The sequence below is a fragment of the Schistocerca nitens genome, chromosome 4 (genome assembly GCF_023898315.1).
Source record: "Schistocerca nitens isolate TAMUIC-IGC-003100 chromosome 4, iqSchNite1.1, whole genome shotgun sequence".
In the NCBI taxonomy this organism is placed as follows: domain Eukaryota; kingdom Metazoa; phylum Arthropoda; class Insecta; order Orthoptera; family Acrididae; genus Schistocerca; species Schistocerca nitens.
Window position 1 is genome coordinate 910,788,944 of NC_064617.1, and position 22,459 is coordinate 910,811,402.

The window sequence follows — 22,459 nt, forward strand, 5'->3', positions numbered from 1 at the left end:
TACAGTCAGCTCTCAGAATCAGAGGACCTCAACTGCCCCCTTGACAATGGGGGCCCCTTCTCTCGCTGTTGCTCCCACACCATCTACCTCGGGAGCAGCACCCACTAAACCATCGGGGACACCAGTCCCCACTTCTAAGCCGGAGAAGCGTAAGTCTTCTTCGGCTTCTCTCGCTCGGAAGGGATCCCTTGGGTCACTCCCTTCCCAGGTTCCTACCAGCGGCACAGCAGACACCAGCCAGTGGCTGAAGAAGCCACAGTTCGCTGGTCGACGGGCTTCGCGATCCTCTTCGGTCCCAGAGACTGACTCCAATAAGCCCTCTCACCAATGGCAACCAAAGGAACAGCGAGAGAAAACGACTTTTAAGACCCGTAAGACCAAGACCCCTGCGGTGGCACCTACTCCACCGCTACCTAAAAGCTCTGCATCTGAGGATGAGGTGGAGATCCTTGCGTCCGCTGAGGACCTCGATCTCGCCGATCCCTCAGACGCAATGGATAGCACTTGCACGGGTGCTCCATCGGATGCGGCAGGTGACCCAGCGGCGTAATCTGCCTTCCCAGTCCCGTCACGCCTTTCTCCGCAATGGACAATACCATCCTCCAGTGGAACTGCAGCGGTTTCTTCCACCATCTAGCTGAGCTCCGCCAACTTATCAGCCTTCACCCTTTCTTCTGCATTGCTCTCCAGGAAACTTGGTTTCCAGCAATGCGAACCCCCGCCCTCCGTGGCTATCGGGGTTATTATAAGAACCGAGCAGCATATGAAAGGGTGTCTGGTGGCGTCTGCATATATGTCCTTCACACTCTGCACAGCGAATCTGTCCCTCTCCAGACACCTTTAGAGGCTGTCGCTGTACGGGTGTGGACGCCACAGGCTGTTACCGTCTGCAGTCTTTATCTTCCACCGGATGGTGATGTCTCGCAGCATGTCCTGGCTGCACTGGTAGCCCAATTGCCACCTCCTTTCTTGCTATTGGGCGACTTCAACGCCCATAACCCTCTGTGGGGTGGGTCAGTGGCAACAGGTCGAGGCGCCATCGTTGAGCATTTATTGTCGCAGCTCGATCTCTCGCTGTTAAATGATGGTGCCTACACACACTTCAGTGTGGCGCATGGTACCTACTCCGCCATTGACCTTTCCATCTGTAGCCCTAGCCTCTTACCGTCTGTCCAATGGAGTGTGCATGACGACCTGTGTGGTAGTGACCACGTTCCGATCTTTCTGTCACTACCACAGCGTCACTCTTCTGGGCGCCCTAGCAGATGGGCTATGAATAAGGCTGACTGGGACTTGTTCTCCTCCACTGCCGCTCTTGAGCCTCTCTGTAATGATGACATTGATGCGGTGGTTCAATTGGTCACCACCGGCATCGTTACTGCCACCGAATCTGCCATTCCCCGCTCCTCTGGGTCCCCTCGGCGGCGGACTGTGCCTTGGTGGTCGCCTGAGATCGCTGCAGCGATTACAGATCGCCGGCGGGCGCTACAGCGTCACAAGCGCCATCCCTGCATTGAACACCTGATCACCTTCAAACGGCTGCGTGCGCGGGCCCGCCGCCTTATCCGCCAAAGCAAGCAGGAGTGCTGGGAGCGGTATGTGTCCACCATTGGCCTCCATGTCACTCCATCGCAGGTCTGGGCCAAGATTCGACGCGTCTACGGCTATCGGACACCTGTCAGCGTCCCTGCGCTCTCACTGAATGGAGCAGTTTGTACTGACTCCGACGTCATTGCAAACCGCTTAGCAGAGCATTTTGCTATGAGTTCCACTTCTGCGAATTACCCCCAAGCCTTCCGCTCCGTTAAAGAGCGGATGGAACGTCGGAGCCTTTCTTTTCGCACCCACACTTCTGAATCCTACAACGCTCCATTCAGTGAGTGGGAATTTCACAGTGCCCTTGCCGCTTGCCCTGATACCGCTCCCGGGCCAGATAGCATCCACTGTCAGATGCTGAAACACCTTTCAGTGGACTGCAAGCGACGCCTCCTCGACCTGTACAACCGTCTCTGGGTCGAGGGTGAGTTTCCGTCGCAATGGCGGGAGAGCATTGTCATCCCCGTTTTGAAACCGGGCAAGAGCCCTTTGGAGGTGGACAGCTACCGCCCCATTAGCCTCACCAACGTTCTTTGCAAGCTTCTCGAACGGATGGTGAGCCGGCGCTTGCATTGGGTACTGGAGTCTCGGGGCCTTCTGGCTCCATCTCAGGGTGGGTTCCGTAAAGGCCGCTCCGCCGCCGACAATCTGGTGAGCCTGGAGTCGGCCATCCGTACTGCCTTTGCCCGCCGTCAGCAGCTGGTCGCTGTCTTTTTCGACATGCGGAAGGCGTACGATACGACATGGCGTCATCACATCCTTTCTACGCTTCATGGATGGGGTCTACGGGGCCCTCTGCCGATCTTTATCCGCAATTTCCTGTCGTATCGTACCTTCCGCGTGCAAGTCGCAGCCTCATATAGTTCCTCCCACGTCCAGGAGAACGGCGTGCCACATGGTTCTGTTTTAAGTGTCTGCCTGTTTTTAATAGCCATTAACGGCCTTGCTGCGGCCGTGGGAAATTCTGTCTCCGCTTCCCTGTATGCTGACAACTTCTGCCTTTACTACAGCTCTATTGGCATTGCAGCTGCCGAACGTCAGCTACAGGGCGCAATCCGCAAGGCGCAGTCTTGGGCTGCAGCGCATGGTTTTCAGTTTTCGGCTGCCAAGACCCGCGTTATGCATTTCTGCCGGCGCCGAACGGTCCATCCTGAGCCGCGGCTTTCTCTTGACGACGAACTTCTTGCTGTGGTGGAGACCCACAGGTTTTTGGGGGTGGTTTTCGATGCCCGGTTGACTTGGCTGCCTCATATCCGGCAGCTTAAACAGACGTATTGGCGGCATCTAAACGCTCTGAGATGCTTGAGCCACACCCGCTGGGGCGCCGACCGATCTACCCTGTTGCGGCTGTACCAGGCGTTAATCCAGTCCTGTCTGGATTATGGGAGCCTGGCTTATGGCTCAGCATCCCCATCTGCGTTACGGGTGCTGGACCCAATTCTCCACAGCGGGATACGCCTTGCCACTGGTGCTTTCCGCACCAGCCCTGTGGACAGCGTACTAGTGGAGGCAGGTGTCCCTCCACTGCGGTTACGACGCCGTTTGCTGGCCGCTTATGCTGCCCATGTTCTAAGCTTGCCCGGGCATCCAAACTATCGTCTCCTGTTCCCGCGATCGGTCGTCCGTCTGCCAGGCTGTCGGCCCCGGTCGGGTTGTCCGATCGCCGTACGCGTCAAGGAGCTTCTCTGCGGGCTTGGGTTTTTCCCTGTTCCACCTCCTTTCCGGGCGCCTCTGCGTACACCCCCGTGGTGTCTTCCTCGCCCTTGCCTTCGGCTCGACTTGGCACAGGGCTCGAAGGACTCTGTCCCTCCAGAGGCCTTCCGCCGCCGCTTTTATTCCATCCTGGCCACGTATCAGGGCTCTGGAATTGTTTACACCGACGGTTCGATGGTTGCTGGTCGTGTCGGGTATGCGCTAACTCTAGGGGACCATTCCGAACAACGGTCCTTGGCGGCTGGCTGCAGTGTTTGCACTGCTGAGCTAGTCGCCATCTTTCGAGCCCTAGAGTATATCCGCTCCAGCTCAGGTGAGTCCTTCGTTATCTGTAGCGATTCCCTGAGCGGTTTACGAGCTCTCGACCAGTGTTTTCCTCGTTCTCGTCTGGTGATGGCTATCCATGAGTCCCTGCATACTCTTGCGCGTTGCGGCCGCTCTGTGGTCTTTGTGTGGACCCCCGGTCATGTCGGTATCCCAGGCAATGAACATGCTGACCGCCTGGCGAAGGAGGCCACGAGACAACCGTCTCTGGATGTTGGCCTCCCAGAGACTGATTTGCGGGCAGTCCTCCGCCGAAAAGTTTTTGCGATTTGGGACGCTGAATGGCGCGATCGGATCACGCACAATAAACTCCGTGCCATTAAGGAGACGACAACTGTGTGGCGGTCATCCATGCGAGCCAACCGCAGGGACTCAGTCGTCCTTTGTCGGCTCCGCATTGGCCACTCCCGGCTGACACACAGTTATTTACTGCGCCGGGAGGACCGTCCTGTATGTCGCTGCGGGGCGGCTTTGACAGTGGCCCACATTTTGTTGGCCTGCCCCCTTTTAGCTGTGGTCAGGCACATTTGCGCTGCCTGATACGCTCCCTGCCCTTTTATCTGATGACCCTGTTATGGCTGGCTTAGTTTTACGTTTTATTCGGGTAGGGGGTTTTTATCGTTTACTCTGAGTGTTTGTTCTGTTCTTTTGTGTTGATTCTGGCCATTGGCCTACAATTTTACGCTGAGTTTTTAATGTGTTCTCGTTGGTTGGCTTTTCCTTTTTATCTCTATGGTCGGCCAACCACCGTCACACTCTGTGTGATTTTAATTTGTCTTGTCTGATCTCTGTAGGAGTATTTCTTGTCCTGTGTCGTCTGACGTTTTTCCTGCTGTTCGTTTTTCTTCTTTCTGGGTGGTTTTAATTTTTTGGAAAAAGGGACCGATGACCGTCGCAGTCTGGTCCCTTTAATCCTCCAAACCAACCAACCAACCAAGGTCGAAAAGATGTTCTCTCTAGGGACTAGGATATTCTCAAACTCTATAGGGTATAACACTGAGCCAAATGCAGCCATAGAGCTAAAAATTCTGTAGTCCAGTTAGGCTACCTGCACAATAATGTGACAAACCAATGAGATGAGAACTGTCTTGATTGAGCACTAGGCTGTTAAGTCATTTCTATCGGCCAATTTGAGGCTGGCTTTGGAAGATATCCCCCATTCATCCAGCCAAATGCTGGCCTTAACTAACCAAGGTGTAGATTTCTCAACAGATTTTATTCAACTTATGCAAATCAACTTTAAAAATAGAAACCATGGAAGTAATGCAATAAATCCATTAACAAGATCAGATGTGAAATTTCCTAAGCAGAGTGGGTAGGTATTATCAGAGTTGAGTAAGTGTTTCTTAAAGTTTATTCCTTGTTTCTCCACTTCATACAACATTTCTAACCATGTGCGAAGATAAGAAACAGTGTGACTTTGGATTGCAAGCAAACTCCACATCTCTCTCACATCGGTTGACTTACTTGGTCTGCGCAGCCAATCTTCTTCTCTGGATTGCCGGCTCCGTTGTCCCCAAAACCTTCTTCTCCGAAGAATAAAGCTGGTTACGGGATTTATAAGGCACTCTCTCTATTTTTGAAATAATTTAGTGCTCAAAGAATCCTTTTAACTCATAGTATATTACAACTTCCACTGAGAACAAATTCAATATTTCTCACATCAATATTCGAATGTTTATAAGTCAACCAATTTGTCTTTTGTTAAACTCGATAAAATACATCTTCAATAGTGTAGTTTTTACAACCACATAATTTATGAACGTGTCTTGCTTCTAGCAAGTCCAGTACATGAAGTTCAATTAAATGTGTATAATCGGTTGTCCATTTTTCTTTAACAATAATCACAGACACTAAAACAGCAAGGAATACTACGTGATTACTTCTTGCTCTTCCAATACTACTTCCGTGGCATGAGCTTCCAACAGTTGTCGATGTCATACGACCGTTGCATCTACCTTGTGCTCATGACTCCTTTCCAGCCTGCACACACAAATGTGTCACGCAGTATGTACGTTCTCTCTCTCATTTTTAAAATGTCATGTGTTCAAGATGGCAAAAGGATGAGTGGTTCTGGAACTTTCACAGAAATTCTTGAAGCACTACGTATCCCTCCCCTTAGCTCGAATAACCGATATTTTATACATACTCATTATGTACATTAGTATTACATAGAATAACAATTCATAATTCCACATTTTTTATTAACCACGCATAACCCTTTTATTTACTATATAGCTTTTCTTTATTCATTTTACTTTGATTATAAAACGGGAGTATTTCACTCCGTCTAGGAGTCGAGGGGCCTAAACCTTTGGGTATCCAATCATAAGCTCCAGGTGTTCATGACACTTGAGTATTTTACTCTTCATTCTAATTATTTGTGCTGCTTCTTTAGTACGTAATAGCCTCATTAATTGTAGACTGTTCGTAGTCTGGAGGAACTCTGGGCAAATGAAAGTATTCTTCCCAACACTTGTAAACTCACATAAAACATAATAACGCTAGTGGAATATAGAATTCAAACTTACCAGAATAATTCCTATTAAATGTGTGACTTCTGTCACGACACTGTATTTTTCCCCTAGGATCAGTACCTCGATCTTACAGGTTGGTTGACCCCATGAGTGCACATGAGTTTTGGTAGGTACACCCCTCTTAATTCTTATACTCCTATGGTACAGGTCAATCCCTTTCTTGGTGCCCCTGTCCGCACAGTAGAGGTCAGCTTTTCTTAGGTCTGCCTATCTGCCATTTATATTCAATAAATGCTGGGTGCCCCCCCCCCCTTTATCCTTCCCGAGTAGGCCTCGTGGTTCATTGTCCTAGTATACATCTTTATGTACACTATAATTAAATATTTCCTAGAAGAAATAAAAATCTATTTCATACTTCACACTCACTTCTTAATACTTCATTTCATACCCCAGAGTCCTCCTCTACTTCTCAACTTCTGTAATCTTTAGCAGATATTATGTCTACTCATATTACTCAACTCATTGTAGATACTATGTCTACATCTAATGATCAAATCCCACTACTCTATGACTCCTCACTCCATCAGAGTATTTGCTACACTAACTTTCCTTAATTAAGCATCATAATTAACTCCAATCTGGCTTGTGTTCTCCTTCATTACTCGTGCCTCCTTCGTACGTATACTTGTTGTAAAATCATCATATATATATATATATATATATATATATATATATATATATATATATATATATATATATATTTTCCACGTAGGAAAAATATATCTAAAAACAAAGATGATGTGACTTACCAAATGAAAGTGCTGGCAGGTCGACATGCACACAAAATTCTAGCTTTCGCAACCAATGGTTGCTTCGTCAGGAAAGAGGGAAGGAGAGGGAAAGACGAAAGGATGTGGGTTTTAAGGGAGAGGGTAAGGAGTCATTCCAATCCCGGGAGCGGAAAGACTTACCTTAGGGGGAAAAAAGGACGGGTATACACTCGTGCACACACCCATATCCAACCACACATACACAGACAAAAGCAGACATTTGTAAAGGCAAAGAGATTCGGCAGAGATGTCAGTCGAGGCAGAAGTACAGGGGCAAAGATGTTGTTGAAAGACAAGTGAGGTATGAGCGGCGGCAACTTGAAATTAGCGGAGGTTGAGGCCTGGTGGATAACGAGAAAAGAGGATATACTGAAGGGCAAGTTCCCATCTCCGGAGTTCTGACAGGTTGGTGTTAGTGGGAAGTATCCAGATAACCTGGACGGTGTAACACTGTGCCAAGATGTGCTGGCCGTGCACCAAGGCATGTTTAGCCACAGGGTGATCCTCATTACCAACGAACACTGTCTGCCTGTGTCCATTCATGCGAATGGACAGTTTGTTGCTGGTCATTCCCACATAGAAAGCTTCACAGTGTAGGCAGGTTAGTTGGTAAATCACGTGGTCGCTTTCACACATGGCTGTGCCTTTGATCGTGTACACCTTCTGGGTTACAGGACTGGAGTAGGTGGTGGTCGGAGGGTGCATGGGACAGGTTTTACACCTGGGGCGGTTACAAGTGTAGGAGCCAGAGGGTAGGGAAGGTGGTTAGGGGATTTCATAGGGATGAACTAACAGGTTACGAAGGTTAGGTGGACGGCGGAAAGACACTCTTGGTGGAATGGGGAGGATTTCATGAAGGATGGATCTCATTTCAGGGCAGGATTTGAGGAAGTCGTATCTCTGCTGGAGAGCCACATTCAGAGTCTGATCCAGTCCCGGAAAGTATCCTGTTACAAGTGGGGCACTTTTGTGGTTCTTCTGTGGGAGGTTCTCGGTTTGAGGGGATGAGGAAGTGGCTCTGGTTATTTGCTTCTGTACCAGGTCGGGAGGGTAGTTGCGGGATGTGAAAGCTGTTTTTAGGTTGTTGGTGTAATGGTTCAGGGATTCCGGACTGGAGCAGATTCGTTTGCCACGAAGACCTAGGCTGTAGGGAAGGCACCGTTTGATGTGGAATGGGTGGCAGCTGTCATAATGGAGGTACTGTTGCTTGTTGGTGGGTTTGATGTGGACGGACGTGTGAAGCTGGCCGGACAGATGGAGGTCAACGTCAAGGAAAGTGGCATGGGATTTGGAGTAGGACCAGGTGAATCTGATGGAACCAAAGGAGTTGAGGTTGGAGAGGAAATTCTGGAGTTCTTCTTCACTGTGTGTCCAGATCATGAAGATGTCATCAATAAATCTGTACCAAACTTTGGGTTGGCAGGCCTGGGTAACCAAGAAGGCTTCCTCTAAGCGACCCATGAATAGGTTGGCATACGAGGGGGCCATCCTGGTACCCATGGCTGTTCCCTTTAATTGTTGGTATGTCTGGCCTTCAAAAGTGAAGAAGTTGTGGGTCAGGATGAAGCTGGGTAAGGTATTGAGGAAAGAGGTTTTAGGTAGGGTGGCAGGTGTTCGGCGTGAAAGGAAGTGCTCCATCACAGCGAGGCCCTGGAGGTGCGGAATATTTGTGTATAAGGAAGTGGAATCAATGGTTACAAGGATGGTTTCCGGGGGTAACAGATTGGGTAAGGATTCCAGGCGTTCGAGAAAGTGGTTGGTGTCTTTGATGAAGGATGGGAGACTGCATGTAATGGGTTGAAGGTGTTGATCTACGTATGCAGAGATACATTCTGTGGGGGCTTGGTAACCAGCTACAATGGGGCGGCTGGGATGATTGGGTTTGTGAATTTTAGGAAGAAGGTAGAAGGTAGGGGTGCGGGGTGTCGGTGGGGTCAGGAGGTTGATGGAGTCAGGTGAAAGGTTTTGTAGGGGGCCTAAGGTTCTGAGGATTTCTTGAAGCTCCGCCTGGATATCAGGAACGGGATTACCTTGGCGAACTTTGTATGTGGTGTTGTCTGAAAGCTGACGCAGTCCCTCAGCCACATACTCCCGACGATCAATTACCACGGTCGTGGAACCCTTGTCCGCCGGAAGAATGACGATGGATCGGTCAGCCTTCAGATCACGGATAGCTTGGGCTTCAGCGGTGGTGATGTTGAGAGTAGGATTAAGGTTTTTTAAGAAGGATTGAGAAGCAAGGCTGGAAGTTAGAAATTCCTGGAAGGTTTGGAGAGGGTGATTTTGAGGAAGAGGAGGTGGGTCCCGCTGTGACGGAGGACGGAACTGTTCCAGGCAGGGTTCAATTTGGATAGTGTCTTGGGGAGTTGGATCATTAGGAGTAGGATCAGGATCATTTTTCTTCGTGGCAAAGTGATATTTCCAGCAGAGAGTATGAGTGTAGGACAGTAAATCTTTGATGAGGGCTGTTTGGTTGAATCTGGGAGTGGGGCTGAAGGTGAGGCCTTTGGATAGGACAGAGGTTTCGGATTGGGAGAGAGGTTTGGAGGAAAGGTTAACTACTGAATTGGGGTGTTGTGGTTCCAGATTGTGTTGATTGGAATTTTGAGGTTTTGGAGGGAGTGGAGCTGGAAGTGGGAGATTGAGTAGATGGGAGAGACTGGGTTTGTGTGCAATTTGAGGTTTGCTGGAAAGGTTGTGAAGGGTGACTGAGTTGCCTTTCCGGAGGTGGGAAACCAGGAGATTGGATAGTTTTTTGAGGTGGAGGGTGGCATACTGTTCTAATTTGCGGTTGGCCTGTAGTAGGATGCTCTGAACAGCCGGTGTGGATGTGATTTACGAACTGACCTGCCTACACTGTGAAGCTTTCTATGTGAGAATGACCAGCAACAAACTGTCCATTCGCATGAATGGACACAGGCAGACAGTGTTCGTTGGTAATGAGGATCACCCTGTGGCTAAACATGCCTTGGTGCACGGCCAGCACATCTTGGCACAGTGTTACACCGTCCGGGTTATCTGGATACTTGCCACTAACGCAACCTGTCAGAACTCCGGAGATGGGAACTTGCCCTTCAGTATATCCTCTCTGCTCGTTATCCACCAGGCCTCAACCTCCGCTAATTTCAAGTTGCCGCCGCTCATACCTCACCTGTCTTTCAACAACATCTTTGCCCCTGTACTTCTGCCTCGACTGACATCTCTGCCAAATCTCTTTCCCTTTACAAATGTCTGCTTGTGTCTGTGTATATGTGGTTAGATATGGGTGTGTGTGCGAGTGTATACCTGTCCTTTTTTCCCCCTAAGGTAAGTCTTTTCGCTCCCGGGATTGGAATGACTCCTTACCCTCTCCCTTAAAACCCACATCCTTTCGTCTTTCTCTCTCCTTCCCTCTTTCCTGATGAAGCAACCATTGGTTGCGAAAGCTAGAATTTTGTGTGTATGATTGTGTTTGTTTGTGTGTCTATCGACCTATATATATATATATATATATATATATATATATAGAAAGATGATGCGACTTACCAAACGAAAGCGCTGGCACGTCGATAGACACACAAACATACACACAAAATTCTAGCTTTCGCAACCAACGGTTGCCTCGTCAGGAAAGAGGGAAGGAGAGGAAAAGACAAAAGGATGTGGGTTTTAAGGGAGAGGGTAAGGTGTCATTCCAATCCCGGGAGCGGAAAGACTTACCTTAGGGGGGAAAAAGGGACAGGTGTGTATATATATATATATATATATATATATATATATATATATATATATATATATATACACACACACACACACACACATGCAGACACAAGCAGACATATTGTAAAGGCAATGAGTTTGGGCAGAGTCCGCCTCGACTGAAATCCCCGCCCCCACAATATGTCCGCCCGTGTCCGCACATGTGCAGATGGACATGCGCGTGTGTGAGAGCACCCACCTGTTCCCCACCCCCCACCCCCAAGGCAAGTCCCCCCGCCCCCGGGACCAGAACGACTCCCCACCCCCACCCACTCCCCCACAACCCCCATCCCCCCCCCCCCCCGATGAAGCAACCATGGGCTGAGAAAGCCCGAACCTCACGTGTGTGCCCGTGCCCGTCAGCGCCTCCACCAACACACCAACGCCCCCGCCTGGCAAGTCACATCATCCCTGCTCCGAGATATATTCCTCCCACGTGGAGTGCCCCCCCCCCCACTATATATATATAAACATAATAGAGGGAAACACTCCACGTGGGAAAAACATATCCAAAAACAATGATGAGGCAACCCACCAAACAAAAGCACCGGCATGCTGACAGACACACAAACACACACGCAAAACTCAAGCCCCTGCAACCCACGGCCGCCCCACCAGGAAAGAGGGAAAGACGAAAGGATGCGGCCCCAAGGGAGAGGGCAAGAAGCCACCCCAATCCCGGGAGCGGAAAGACCCACCCTAGGAGGAAAAAAGGACAGGCACAAACACGCACGTCCATCCGCACACACACAGACACAAGCAGACATATGCAAAGGCAAAGAGCCCAGGCAGAGATGTCAGTCGAGGTGGAAGTACAGAGGCAAAGATGTTGTTGAATGACAGGTGAGGTATGAGTGGCGGCAACTTGAAATTAGCGGAGGTTGAGACCTGGTGGGTAATGGGAAGAGAGGATATACTGAAGGGCAAGTTCCCATCTCAGGAGTTCTGATAGGTTGGTGTATCCAGATAACCTGGACGGTGTAACACTGTGCCAAGATGTGCTGGCCGTGCACCAAGGCATATTTAGCCACAGGGTGATCATCATTACCAGCAAACACTGTCTGCCTGTGTCCATTCATGCGAATGGACAGTTGTTTGCTGGTCATTTCCACATAGAAAGCTTCACAGTGTAGGCAGGTCAGTTGGTAAATCACGTGGGTGCTTTCACATGTGGCTCTGCCTTTGATCGTGTACACCTTCCGGGTTACAGGACTGGAGTAGAAGGTGGTGGGAGGGTGCATCGAACTGGTTTTACACCGGGGGCGGTTACAAGGGTAGGAGCCAGGTCCGGATGGATATGCGTGTGTGTGAGAGTGTATACCTGTCCCTTTTTCCCCCTAAGGTAAGTCTTTCCGCTCCCAAGATTGGAATGACTCCTTACCCTCTCCCTTAAAACCCACATCCTTTCATCTTTCCCTCTCCTTCCCTCTTTCCTGATGAAGCAACCGTGGGTTGCGAAAGCTTGAATTTTGTGTGTGTGTTTGTTTGTGTCCTTATCAAAATACCTGTGTACATGCGATGTAGAACTGTCACAATAAACAACAATGTGTGCATATTTCCTGATGTACACATCCCTTTTCCCTACAACATTTGATGGTTCATACCTCTCGACAGTTTTCCAGTTAGAAGTTTCATTGTTTGCATACTCGTGTATCTTTGTGTGTATGGTGATATGTGTTTGTGCAGCCTGATTCTTCGGCATTCTTATCTGGAGATAAGTAGTAGGTTATTGTAAACCACAGAGAATATGAAGGACTCCTGCGATAGAAGTAGATGAATATGGAAAGAGTGGAAAAAATAGGCAGGTACTCAAAAGAGAAGTAAGAAAGGAAAAAATGGAAATGGTTGCTAAGATTGAAGAAGAAAAACAAGATAGCCCCGAAGACAGGAAACCCTTCCCACCCACCCTTCCCCAGGACCCCTACCTTGCCAGTACTTGAGTGAGAAGCCGGAGGAGAAATGGTGCTAATCATCTCCTAAAGAATGGACATTCTCACTTTCACCCTTGAGGTCCCCCATGAAAATCTTAGCAACTCCTATGGAACGGCAAATGATCAAGAATCAGTTGCACTTGTTTGCTGTGAGGGTTGTTTGAAAAGGTGTGGTGTGTGTTCTGTGTTAGCCATGATTTATATGTTGGTGTAAATCATGTTTTAATCTACGATACCCACCCCTTCCAAAAGCTATACAAACCCTCCCATTTACATCACATTTCATAAAAGGTATAAAATATTCTATACCAAATAGAAAATTATACACTATTATTAAATAGTTGTGTAGTTAGTCACTTTAAATTATCTTCTTATACACACATAAAATCCTCTATTCAGCTTGTCATCTCAATATCACTCTGTTTAAATAGTACCAAGATATTATACTTTTCACTAACATAACATTCTGTTCGTTTCATTTAATGTCTAGAGATCACTGTTCATTTGTGATTCTCTTAAGTTTTCTACTTGACTGTCGTATCTGGTTTCCTACGTACTAAAATTATAGGACAGTTTAAGATTTTAGAATAGATTATAGAATAGTTTAAAATTTGAAGGGAATTTGGTGCAAGAAAACTATCTTGGAAGAAACACCAAAAACAACTCTGGATCTGACAGTCGTCACTCTGTCCGTTGACTCAGAATGTTAACGTCCCTGGGGGGTATACATCTTTATGTCCTTTACATTGTATTTCCCTTCTCTGATCCAGTTGTAGGATCTACTAAGAATAAGACTTTGGGATGTATTACTGTTTGTGTTTGGTAAGGTCCTTCATTTTTCTGAATAAACTTATGTGTCTCTTTCTTCCAGGCAGGAGTAATAGAACTTATTCATATGAGCTATATGTTTCTTTATTCCGAAGTGTCCGTACCCTGTATGAGCATACCACACAATTTCGCCTTTCATTAACTTCGGAATACATAAATGCCACCATTGTGATGTTATACTATCTCTCCAAAATAAATTGTGACCCATAATTTTCCACTTTCCTGCTTGATTAGGAGGCAAGGAATTCCGAATACACATAGCAAACCTCTCGGTAAAATAGGGATCATGATATATGTTCTCTGTTACTCTTTGTGCTATCTCTTGTACCCTGGTGTGTGGATACTCTCCTGTCAGAAAATTAATTGCAAAATTACACCGGGTCCTTCCATTTGAACTCATCCATACCTATAGGTAACCTAGACAAAGCATCTGGTACAATATTCTCAGAACCTTTTACATACTGTATTATAATGTCATATTCTTGTAGGAACAACATCCATTGCATTAATCTACTATGTAACAAACGACTATTCATCAAAAAAGATAGAGCTTGATGATCTGTGTAGATATGGATTTCTGACCCTCCATACTAGTGTTTGGAATTTTTGGATGTACTCCATACTATTGCTAACAGTTCTTTTTCCATAGCTGTGTAGTTTAATTCATGTTTATTAAGACTACAGCTATCAAAAGCAATAGATCTGTGATTTACATTATCTATACCCCACTCTCCGTGGAATAGTTCTGCTGCGATCCCATAATCAGATGCATCGGTTGTAATTTTAAATGGTTCGACCATACTCGGATGTTGCAATATGGGTGCTTCTACTAGTGCTCTTTCTACATTTTCAAACACATTATTTGCCTCTTGATCCCAAACCCATGGTATTTCTTAACAAACGTAAAATTCTTGTGTCATTTAGTTCTTGTCCCCTAATAAACCTTATAGTACCCAGCCATTCTGATAAACCCCTTAAATTGTCTCACGTTTTTAGGGGATGGATATTCTTTAATAGCTTTTATGTGCTCAGGATCCAGTCTAATCCCCTGTACCCCGACAAGATGCCCTAACAACTTAAGCTCTTGCCTCGCAAAGTATGATTTAGACAATTTCACTGTAATACCTTTTCCTTTAAGTTTTTTCAAGGGTCTTACTCAGTGTTAGGCAATGTTCTTCCCAGGTAGATGAGATTTTAAGAATATCATCTACATATGTTACTAAATCCTTCATTAAATCTCTTCCTAATGCTTCATCCAGAGCACGTATAAATACTGTTATGGAGATATTAAGTCCGAAAGGTAACACACTGAAGTGATAAGATTTACCATCGGACAGGAATGCTGTATACTTTTTTGACTCTGGGTGTAACCTAATTTGCCAATATCCAGCAGTCAGGTCCATTGTGCTAAAAAACTGCTTTCTCAAATTTGGATAACAGTTCATTGATGTTAATTGGTCTATCTCGTTCTGTTTCTGTATGCTTATTCAATGTATGCGCGTCTAGCGCTAATCGCACACCTCGTGTAACCTTTTTTACCACTACTAAAGGGCTATTCATGACACTAGAGCTATGTTCTGTTATATTATTGTCAATCATTTTGTCAATTTCCTCCTTAACTGCTTCTTTCAATCTTACCGGTATTGGATATGGCTTACAGAAAAATGGAGTGTCATCTTTGATTTTAACTTGCGTATATAATCGCTGAAATTACTGGAACGATTGGAAAATACTTTTTCGTATTCCATTAGAATTCTATATAAATCTAGTTTTTGTGCATTAGTTAATATTGGGGATTCTTTTACTTTGTTTTGTAAGTCAATCCTATATGCTAATTGGTCTACATTATAGATCTCCAGTGACAGTTGTGCTGTAGCTGCTAATCGGAGACATTGACTCTCAGTTGTTTGTTTACCAATGTAGCTGTCTGTCACAAATGGTATCCAATATCTACTGTCCCCTTTCCCAAAACATAGATTTTCTTCAAAATTTAAAATGACTTTAAATTCTAATAACCAATCTAACACAAATAATACATCTCTATTGATATTTTCTACTGTTAACAATGTCTGATGAAACAAATTATTTCCAATGTTGCAATTCACCTAAGTTTCATGTTTCACAACTTTGCTCTTCGTTCCTGTTATACCAACTGTGTAAACTCCAGTTACTGGTAACAGAGATAGGTGATGTTGAGTTCGTAATAAGTTAAAGAACGTGCTATAAATGAGCGCACCTCACTCCCTGAATCTATAAATATGTTAACTTCAAAAGTCTCCACGTTTCCTACTATTATTGGTTGTGGATTATTGGTAGTCAAGTTTGGTTCTTCCAGTAACAACCATTCTTTTGTCGGTATTTTGTGTGTGAAATTAGCATACTTATAATAAACCAGGCCTCCTAGTGTCTCTCCACGACCTGGGCGCTGGCCCTGAATCCAGATCGCACTATGTTACCACTTTGTGCTCTATTATTACTTGGCACAAATTCCTGCGAAGTTACTGGACCTAAATTCGAAGGTGGATGCTTCTTCTGATAATTATCATTAACATTATTCCTGTTACACTGGTGTACTCTAGCTAAGTTAGCCTCATGTCTTTTAAAGTTTTTATTACTATTCGTTTTGTAACTCTGATTTTCACTTTGGTGTACGCTCTCATTGCGGTCCTTATTTAAGGCATCAAATATGTCCACAAAAGATATAATTCTTCAACCGTTCTCCACCCACTACATAGTATATCCTTCCTCATGTAAATGGGCAATTGTCTTATTAAAATTTGAACCAACCCCTCTTCCTCCATTGGCTTATCCAAGTACTTCGCTTGTATTGAATGCCAGTTGAAATACTTTCTCATTGTTCCCCACATATTACTGTAATACTTTGGATCCCACAAGTCCAATAACAGTTTTTCTTGGGCACTAGCTGACCAATACTTTTCTTTAAACTTCTTTTGAAAATCTTCCCAAGAGGAAGAGTTTTCAGTGTTTACCCCACTCTGAGGCTTCCCCTAATAGATACCGCACAGCAAAGTCAAACTTTTTCGAATCCTCCCAGTTCTTGGGCAAGGCTTGGTTGAACCTCCTCAAAAAATGGGTAGGATGTTCTTCCTCGTCTGGCTTAAACATAGGGAATTGCCTGGATAATCCAGAATTGGCTCCCGATTGTAAATCCTTCATTATCTCACTAGTCAATACCACATTAGGAGAAGCCACCCTATTATCTACTTTGTCCTGAATAAGTTTGAATTCCTTCCATAAATTATCTATACCTCTCTTGGTATTCAGAAGACAAATTTGGAGACACTTTGTTGGGGGTTACTCTCGCGGCAACTTTTCAGTCTATCATTTCCTCTACTTGTTCCTCCGGGCTACTTATATTTATCATATCTGAAGTTGCTAGTTTCTCCTTAAAGTTTTGTTCCACATTATCTTGTAACGTCTCTGCTCGTGCGTACGTTAACTCTTTAAAGCCTGTACTATGATAAGTTGACGGGCTTCACCTTATAAGAAAGGATTTTATTAAATATGATGACCACGTGTACCTGAATGGAAGCAAAATCGGACTTATACCCAGTCAGTAACAACAATGATACGTCAAGCTAGTAATAAGTGCAACTACACGTTAATACGGACAAGAAACCTACGCAGCAGATGCTACCAATTATTAATAATACGGTTGCCAGCCTAATTAGGCATTACGTGAGTTTTTTTCTTGTACAAGTGGATGTACGTACAAACATAACACGTAGTAATACTGCATTACATGGAAAATGTTAGAACCCGAAAAATCTACTGAACTAGTATTTTCCCTTTCTGTACTGATTTGGACAAGCTACAAATACACAACATTACACTACAATGATTACTACACACTGCATTTTGTCTATTGATCCAACTGAAATCGGGCATAGGTTGCCCTAGAAATAGCACTTTTGAAACACACATACAATGTCAATCTTAATAAGGAAAAAACATTGATAAATTTATGTTTTATATTGACTTTCACTTTGCAGATTAAATCAGTTCAGTGCACTTCAGCATTTAAATGAATAGAAATGAAAAGAATGAAAAAAAAAGGGGGGGGGGACCCTGAAACTGTTATGGTCACTGTGTTGAAACTATTAATTATTGGACACATGAAGCACTCAAGATTTACAAAGTATGGGTTACTATTCTTTTTGTCTTATTAATTCCTCATTTAACTACCATTATTTTTGTTTCTGTTTAATTAGCCTTCATTACTAAACCACTTTCAACATTATCTTCAAAATTTGTCAGGTCTATTATTTACCAAAATATTCATTAACAACAAAGTTCTTTAAATATCTTTCTAGCATAGATAGTTCTGCACGTAATTCTTATTAACATTAATTTTAATTCTTCATTTTGGGACACTCGGATTGCACAATATGCGGAAAGGACCCTGTCCAGGTTAGTGATTAGGATCATTAATTAATAGGGCAATTCTGGTAAAAGTCAAGTTATTATTGAACAGTTAGGAACCAATTTAACACTGGTCCATACGGATACACTTGTAAAGAATTGACCTGTGCAAGTCGATGCGGCGGTTGGCGGGCAGCGAGATGGCGAGGCGCACAGCACACATACAATCACAGCTATGGCTCTTGCTGTATCGGCACTTTGCTTCTTCTTGGCGTTGTAATCCTTTTCAATTCAGTGCCTATTGGATATAGCCATGCTGTATAGTCGTCGGAAATGGCACATCCGAGGCTCAAATGAAACCACTTTTTCCAGGATAGCCTCCTCGATCAGGAACGTGTTCCTCAGACCGGTGCCCAACTCCGACTGTCTACTGAGCCCGTTATGCCGTACCGCGCCCGTGTGCATTTTCCCGCGCTCGCCTGCCATCCACCTTTTACCGCTCCCCTACAGATAGGGTATTCACCAAAGGTTTTACATTCCACATATCCTAATACATTGCCTACGTATGGACCAGGCGTACAATTACAACTTTCACATCTTACAATATTCCCGACATTATTTAAACTTCATTTCTATTATAACATTACTTGAAATTTAACATAAATATAAAAATTTACATCGAAATGTGTTTACAGTTTCTTTAACATAAAGACATGACAAGAAAAGAAATGGATTCAGAATATTGATTACAGTAATTTATCGAAAGTCAGAAGAAAAAATTTTTATATGTACAGTTGTTGTTGTTACAATCTACTCGAGTACTGATGCCTGCAATTTGCGATTGGACTATAGGAATTAGCTTGTCCTGTTTCTCGACACTCGACACTTTCCTTTAAAGTGTGTAGTCTCTGCTTTACCACATCAAATATAACATTACATATACTTTGAAACGATCCTAATTTTTCACCAAGTTCAACTTCTACATTATTACATTTATCTTTAATATCCAATTCTAACTTTTTAGCTAAGTCGTGAAGTTGGTGACTGTGTCTGACTAAGGTTACTGAACAGGTGGTTTACATGACTGCTTAACGAACTAGTTAATTCCTCTTTCAGATCTATTTTAAAATTATCACTTAGAGTTGCGCTTATTTCATTTCTCAAAGAAGTTTTTTGAGCAGTTAGTTCCGTTCTTAAAGCTTCTGAATCTGCCCTTTGGGCTTTGATTAAATTTACTACTTCAGAAGCAGTGTGACTTCGGATTGCAAGCAAAATCCATACCTCTCTCACATCAGTTGACTTACTTGATCTGTGCAGCTGATATTCTTCTCTGGATTGCCGGCTCTGTCATTCTCCAAAACCTTCTTCTCCGAAGAATAATGCTGGTTACGGGATTTATAAGACACTCTATTTTTGAAATAATTTAATACTCGAAGAATGCTTTTAACTCAGGCATAGTATATTTCAACTTCCACAGAGAACAAATTCAATATTTCTCACATCAATATTCGAATGTTTATAAGTCAACCAATTTGTCTCACGTTAAACTCGATAAAATACATCTGCAATAGCGTAGTTCTTACAACCACATAATTTATGAACATGTCTTGCTTCTAGCAAGTCCAACACATGAAGTACAATTAAATGTCTATAATCAGTTGTTCATTTTTCTTTAGCAATAATCACAGACACTAAAACAGCAAGGAATACTACACAATTACTTCTTGCTCTCCCAATACTATATCTGTGGCACGAGCGGCAAAATCTTGTCGACCGTCGCGTCTACCTTGTGCTCGTGACTGCTTTTCAGCCTGCACACACAAAATTGTCACATAGCATGTACATTCTCTCACACTTATTTTTAAAATATCATGTGTTCGAGATGCCAAAAGGACGAGTGGTTCTGGAATTTACGTGGAAATTCTCGAAGCACTACACATTAAAGTGCCACTTTTGTTGATGTCCAGAAGGATTTTCTGAATCATTCTGAAATTTTATATTTCTGATTTTTAATTTCATTGTCATCCTATCATCATTAGAATAAAATACATTATTTGTGCAAATTTTTTTACCTATATTTTACAACTTATTGTTACCCTCTATGAAATAATATGGCGGCATAGTTTGACTGTTGAGCAAAAAATGTAGCATGCATATTCATTTTAATAACATCAAAAGGTTGCATAAACTATTGAAATATGCATATTGTGTAGGTATCAAAGTAATCTACCCTAAAGGTTCTAAGTGGATAATTATTGTGTTAGATACAATTACTTTTGTATACTTCCTGTCAAAATTAGGGCTTGGGACATGGCGCATTTTCAGACTAACTGAATCAGTTATATCAAATAAGGTAATTTTAGAGTGTTGATCCCCCTCCCCCTCGAAAAAAAAACTGCAGGTGTCTATAGACATAAGTAATATTATAAGTCTGATTTGTTGACTGTTGTTGCAGGTGGTTCTTATAACAGGCGCTAGCTCTGGCTTAGGTGAGGCACTGGCCCATGCTTTCTATCAGGCTGGTTGCAGGGTGGTTCTTGCAGCAAGACGTGAAGATGAGCTCCAAAGAGTCAAGAATGCTTTGTTAACTACTCACAATGTAAGTAGAAAAAAAATGCTTATTTCATCTATTTATGGCTCTTTTATTGTCTTGTAGCAAACTTTCATTATTATATTTCTTCTCCAACTGGAAATAAGCTTCTTGGAGCTTATTGCATAAACAGTTTTGTTTTGCAGTATTACAGTGTTTTATATAGCTGAGTACAGTGAACAACTGGAAAAATAGAGAATCACTATCATAATTTATATGATATCTTGTCATATGAGTCACAGGCAAAAAACTTGCCCCGCACACACACACACACACACACACACACACACACACACACACCTATTTAATTTCAGTCCCTGCTCCTGCTAACTTGTCATCATAGGCAGAACTACTGCTTAGAAACTTGGATCTTAAGATGGCTAATGAGTAACTGAAACCCACAATGACAAAATTCACTGTTGTTATCATGGCTGTAAATAAATTTTATGCACAAAAGGAGATTTACATCTGTTAGAGACACAACAGTTAGACAACATATAACAGTATGTCATATTTTGGGGTTAATGGTCTCACACTTACTGTCAATGATTTATTTTAAATTAATCAAAGTATAATAATTTGCGATAAGAGAAATTTAATAAATGATAGCTGAAAAGCTGAACAATAAATGCAAAGACTGGCATGTTTGGTGTCTGCGCATTCAGGTTTAAAAGCAGCACAGTGTAGGCAGATAGTCTTAATGGAGATTATAAGATGTAGTTTCACCAAAATTTTTCTATATTTGGTCAGTAAAAGCTTGGGCTTTGGAGGCAGAGTGGGGATACGGTAAATAACAAGTGGTGACAGAGAGTGAGGAACAGTGTATGAACCAGGCATTATCTTAAAAAGGTTCACATGTTGTTGTAGTCTGGAAGTTACGGAGATGGACTGTGGGCAGCTGGAAAGCCACAGCATTGAACCTTGCACACTTCGGTGCAGAAGCTATAGCTCCAGACTTGAAAGGGAAATCACCCAGCAAAACCGATTTTTGTAATTTTCTATATTCGTGGTATGTGAAGTTCAGAAATCGAATATTAATCATTCAGAGTAGTTCAGTGCAACTTGCAAAAAAATATTGAGAAAATCAGCTTTGAAATTTTCTGAGTGTCTTTAATTCACTAGAGCTTGGTCAGGTTTTTGCTGGGCAGCTGGGGTCTGTTTTAGAATGCTTGACTCTCGTCACACCAGCAGCCTGCATTAGATTCCTGGCCAATGCAAATTTTTAAACGAGGGTGGACATTCCATGAGCATTTTCTTGAAGCATAAAATGAATAAAGATTTGGTGGTGGTGGAGGGGTGGGGCTGAGACTGGTAATCACTGGTTTCTCATTCCTGCTAATTAACACATATATCTAATTGTCATTTTGATGAAAAAAATTTATGCTTCATGAAAATGCGTGTGGAATAATTGCATCCACCTGAAATCAAACCCAGGCTGCCTGCCTGGCAGTCAAGCATTCTATTACAGAGCAATTGCAAAGCTGCCAAATGAAAAATTTACCCTGATTTAGTGAATTAAAGATGTTCACAAAAACTTCATGCACCATAAATATAAAAAATTACATTTGCCATGTGGTCTCCTTGTTAGTAAAACTTGCCATACAGTGGAACATCACAGTGGACATATCATGCTGGGCACAGCAGAATTTTGGAAAAGTGGTACCAAACTTGAATGATTTAGTGTGAACAGTTGGAACTCTGAGCTTTACTGGTTAGTGGTGATAGTCTTCAGATTAGTTTACAGTGTTCAGATCTGAATAATTATGGGGCATAGACTGCAACATAAATCTGAAAGATAACATCACTCCCATGCAGTCTTATACTAGACTAGATACTTATTTGCCCATTCTGTGCTACAGAGTGCCAATATTTATTGCTGGATTATGTTTAATAAATAGAACATCAAAAACATTCTCATATCACCTTGATTTATTGATTGCCCACTTCGTGTATTTCAATAATAATCACAAGTACTAGAGGCAAGAAATTTGAACTTCAGTGAACGGTCTCTGACGATATATGGCTGCTCCCATAGACAACAGAGCCAAA

At 43.6% G+C, this 22,459-nt stretch overlaps 1 protein-coding gene across 1 annotated transcript in view; it reads left to right on the forward strand.

The window, feature by feature from the left end:
- The window catches only part of LOC126253479 (dehydrogenase/reductase SDR family protein 7-like), a 51,074-nt gene that overhangs the window by 12,336 nt on the left and 16,279 nt on the right, over positions 1-22,459 (forward strand). Inside the window, exon 2 of the mRNA XM_049954840.1 lies at positions 20,276-20,419. Within this exon, the coding sequence (XP_049810797.1) occupies positions 20,276-20,419 (144 nt within the window). The remainder of the gene's footprint in view (positions 1-20,275; positions 20,420-22,459) is intronic.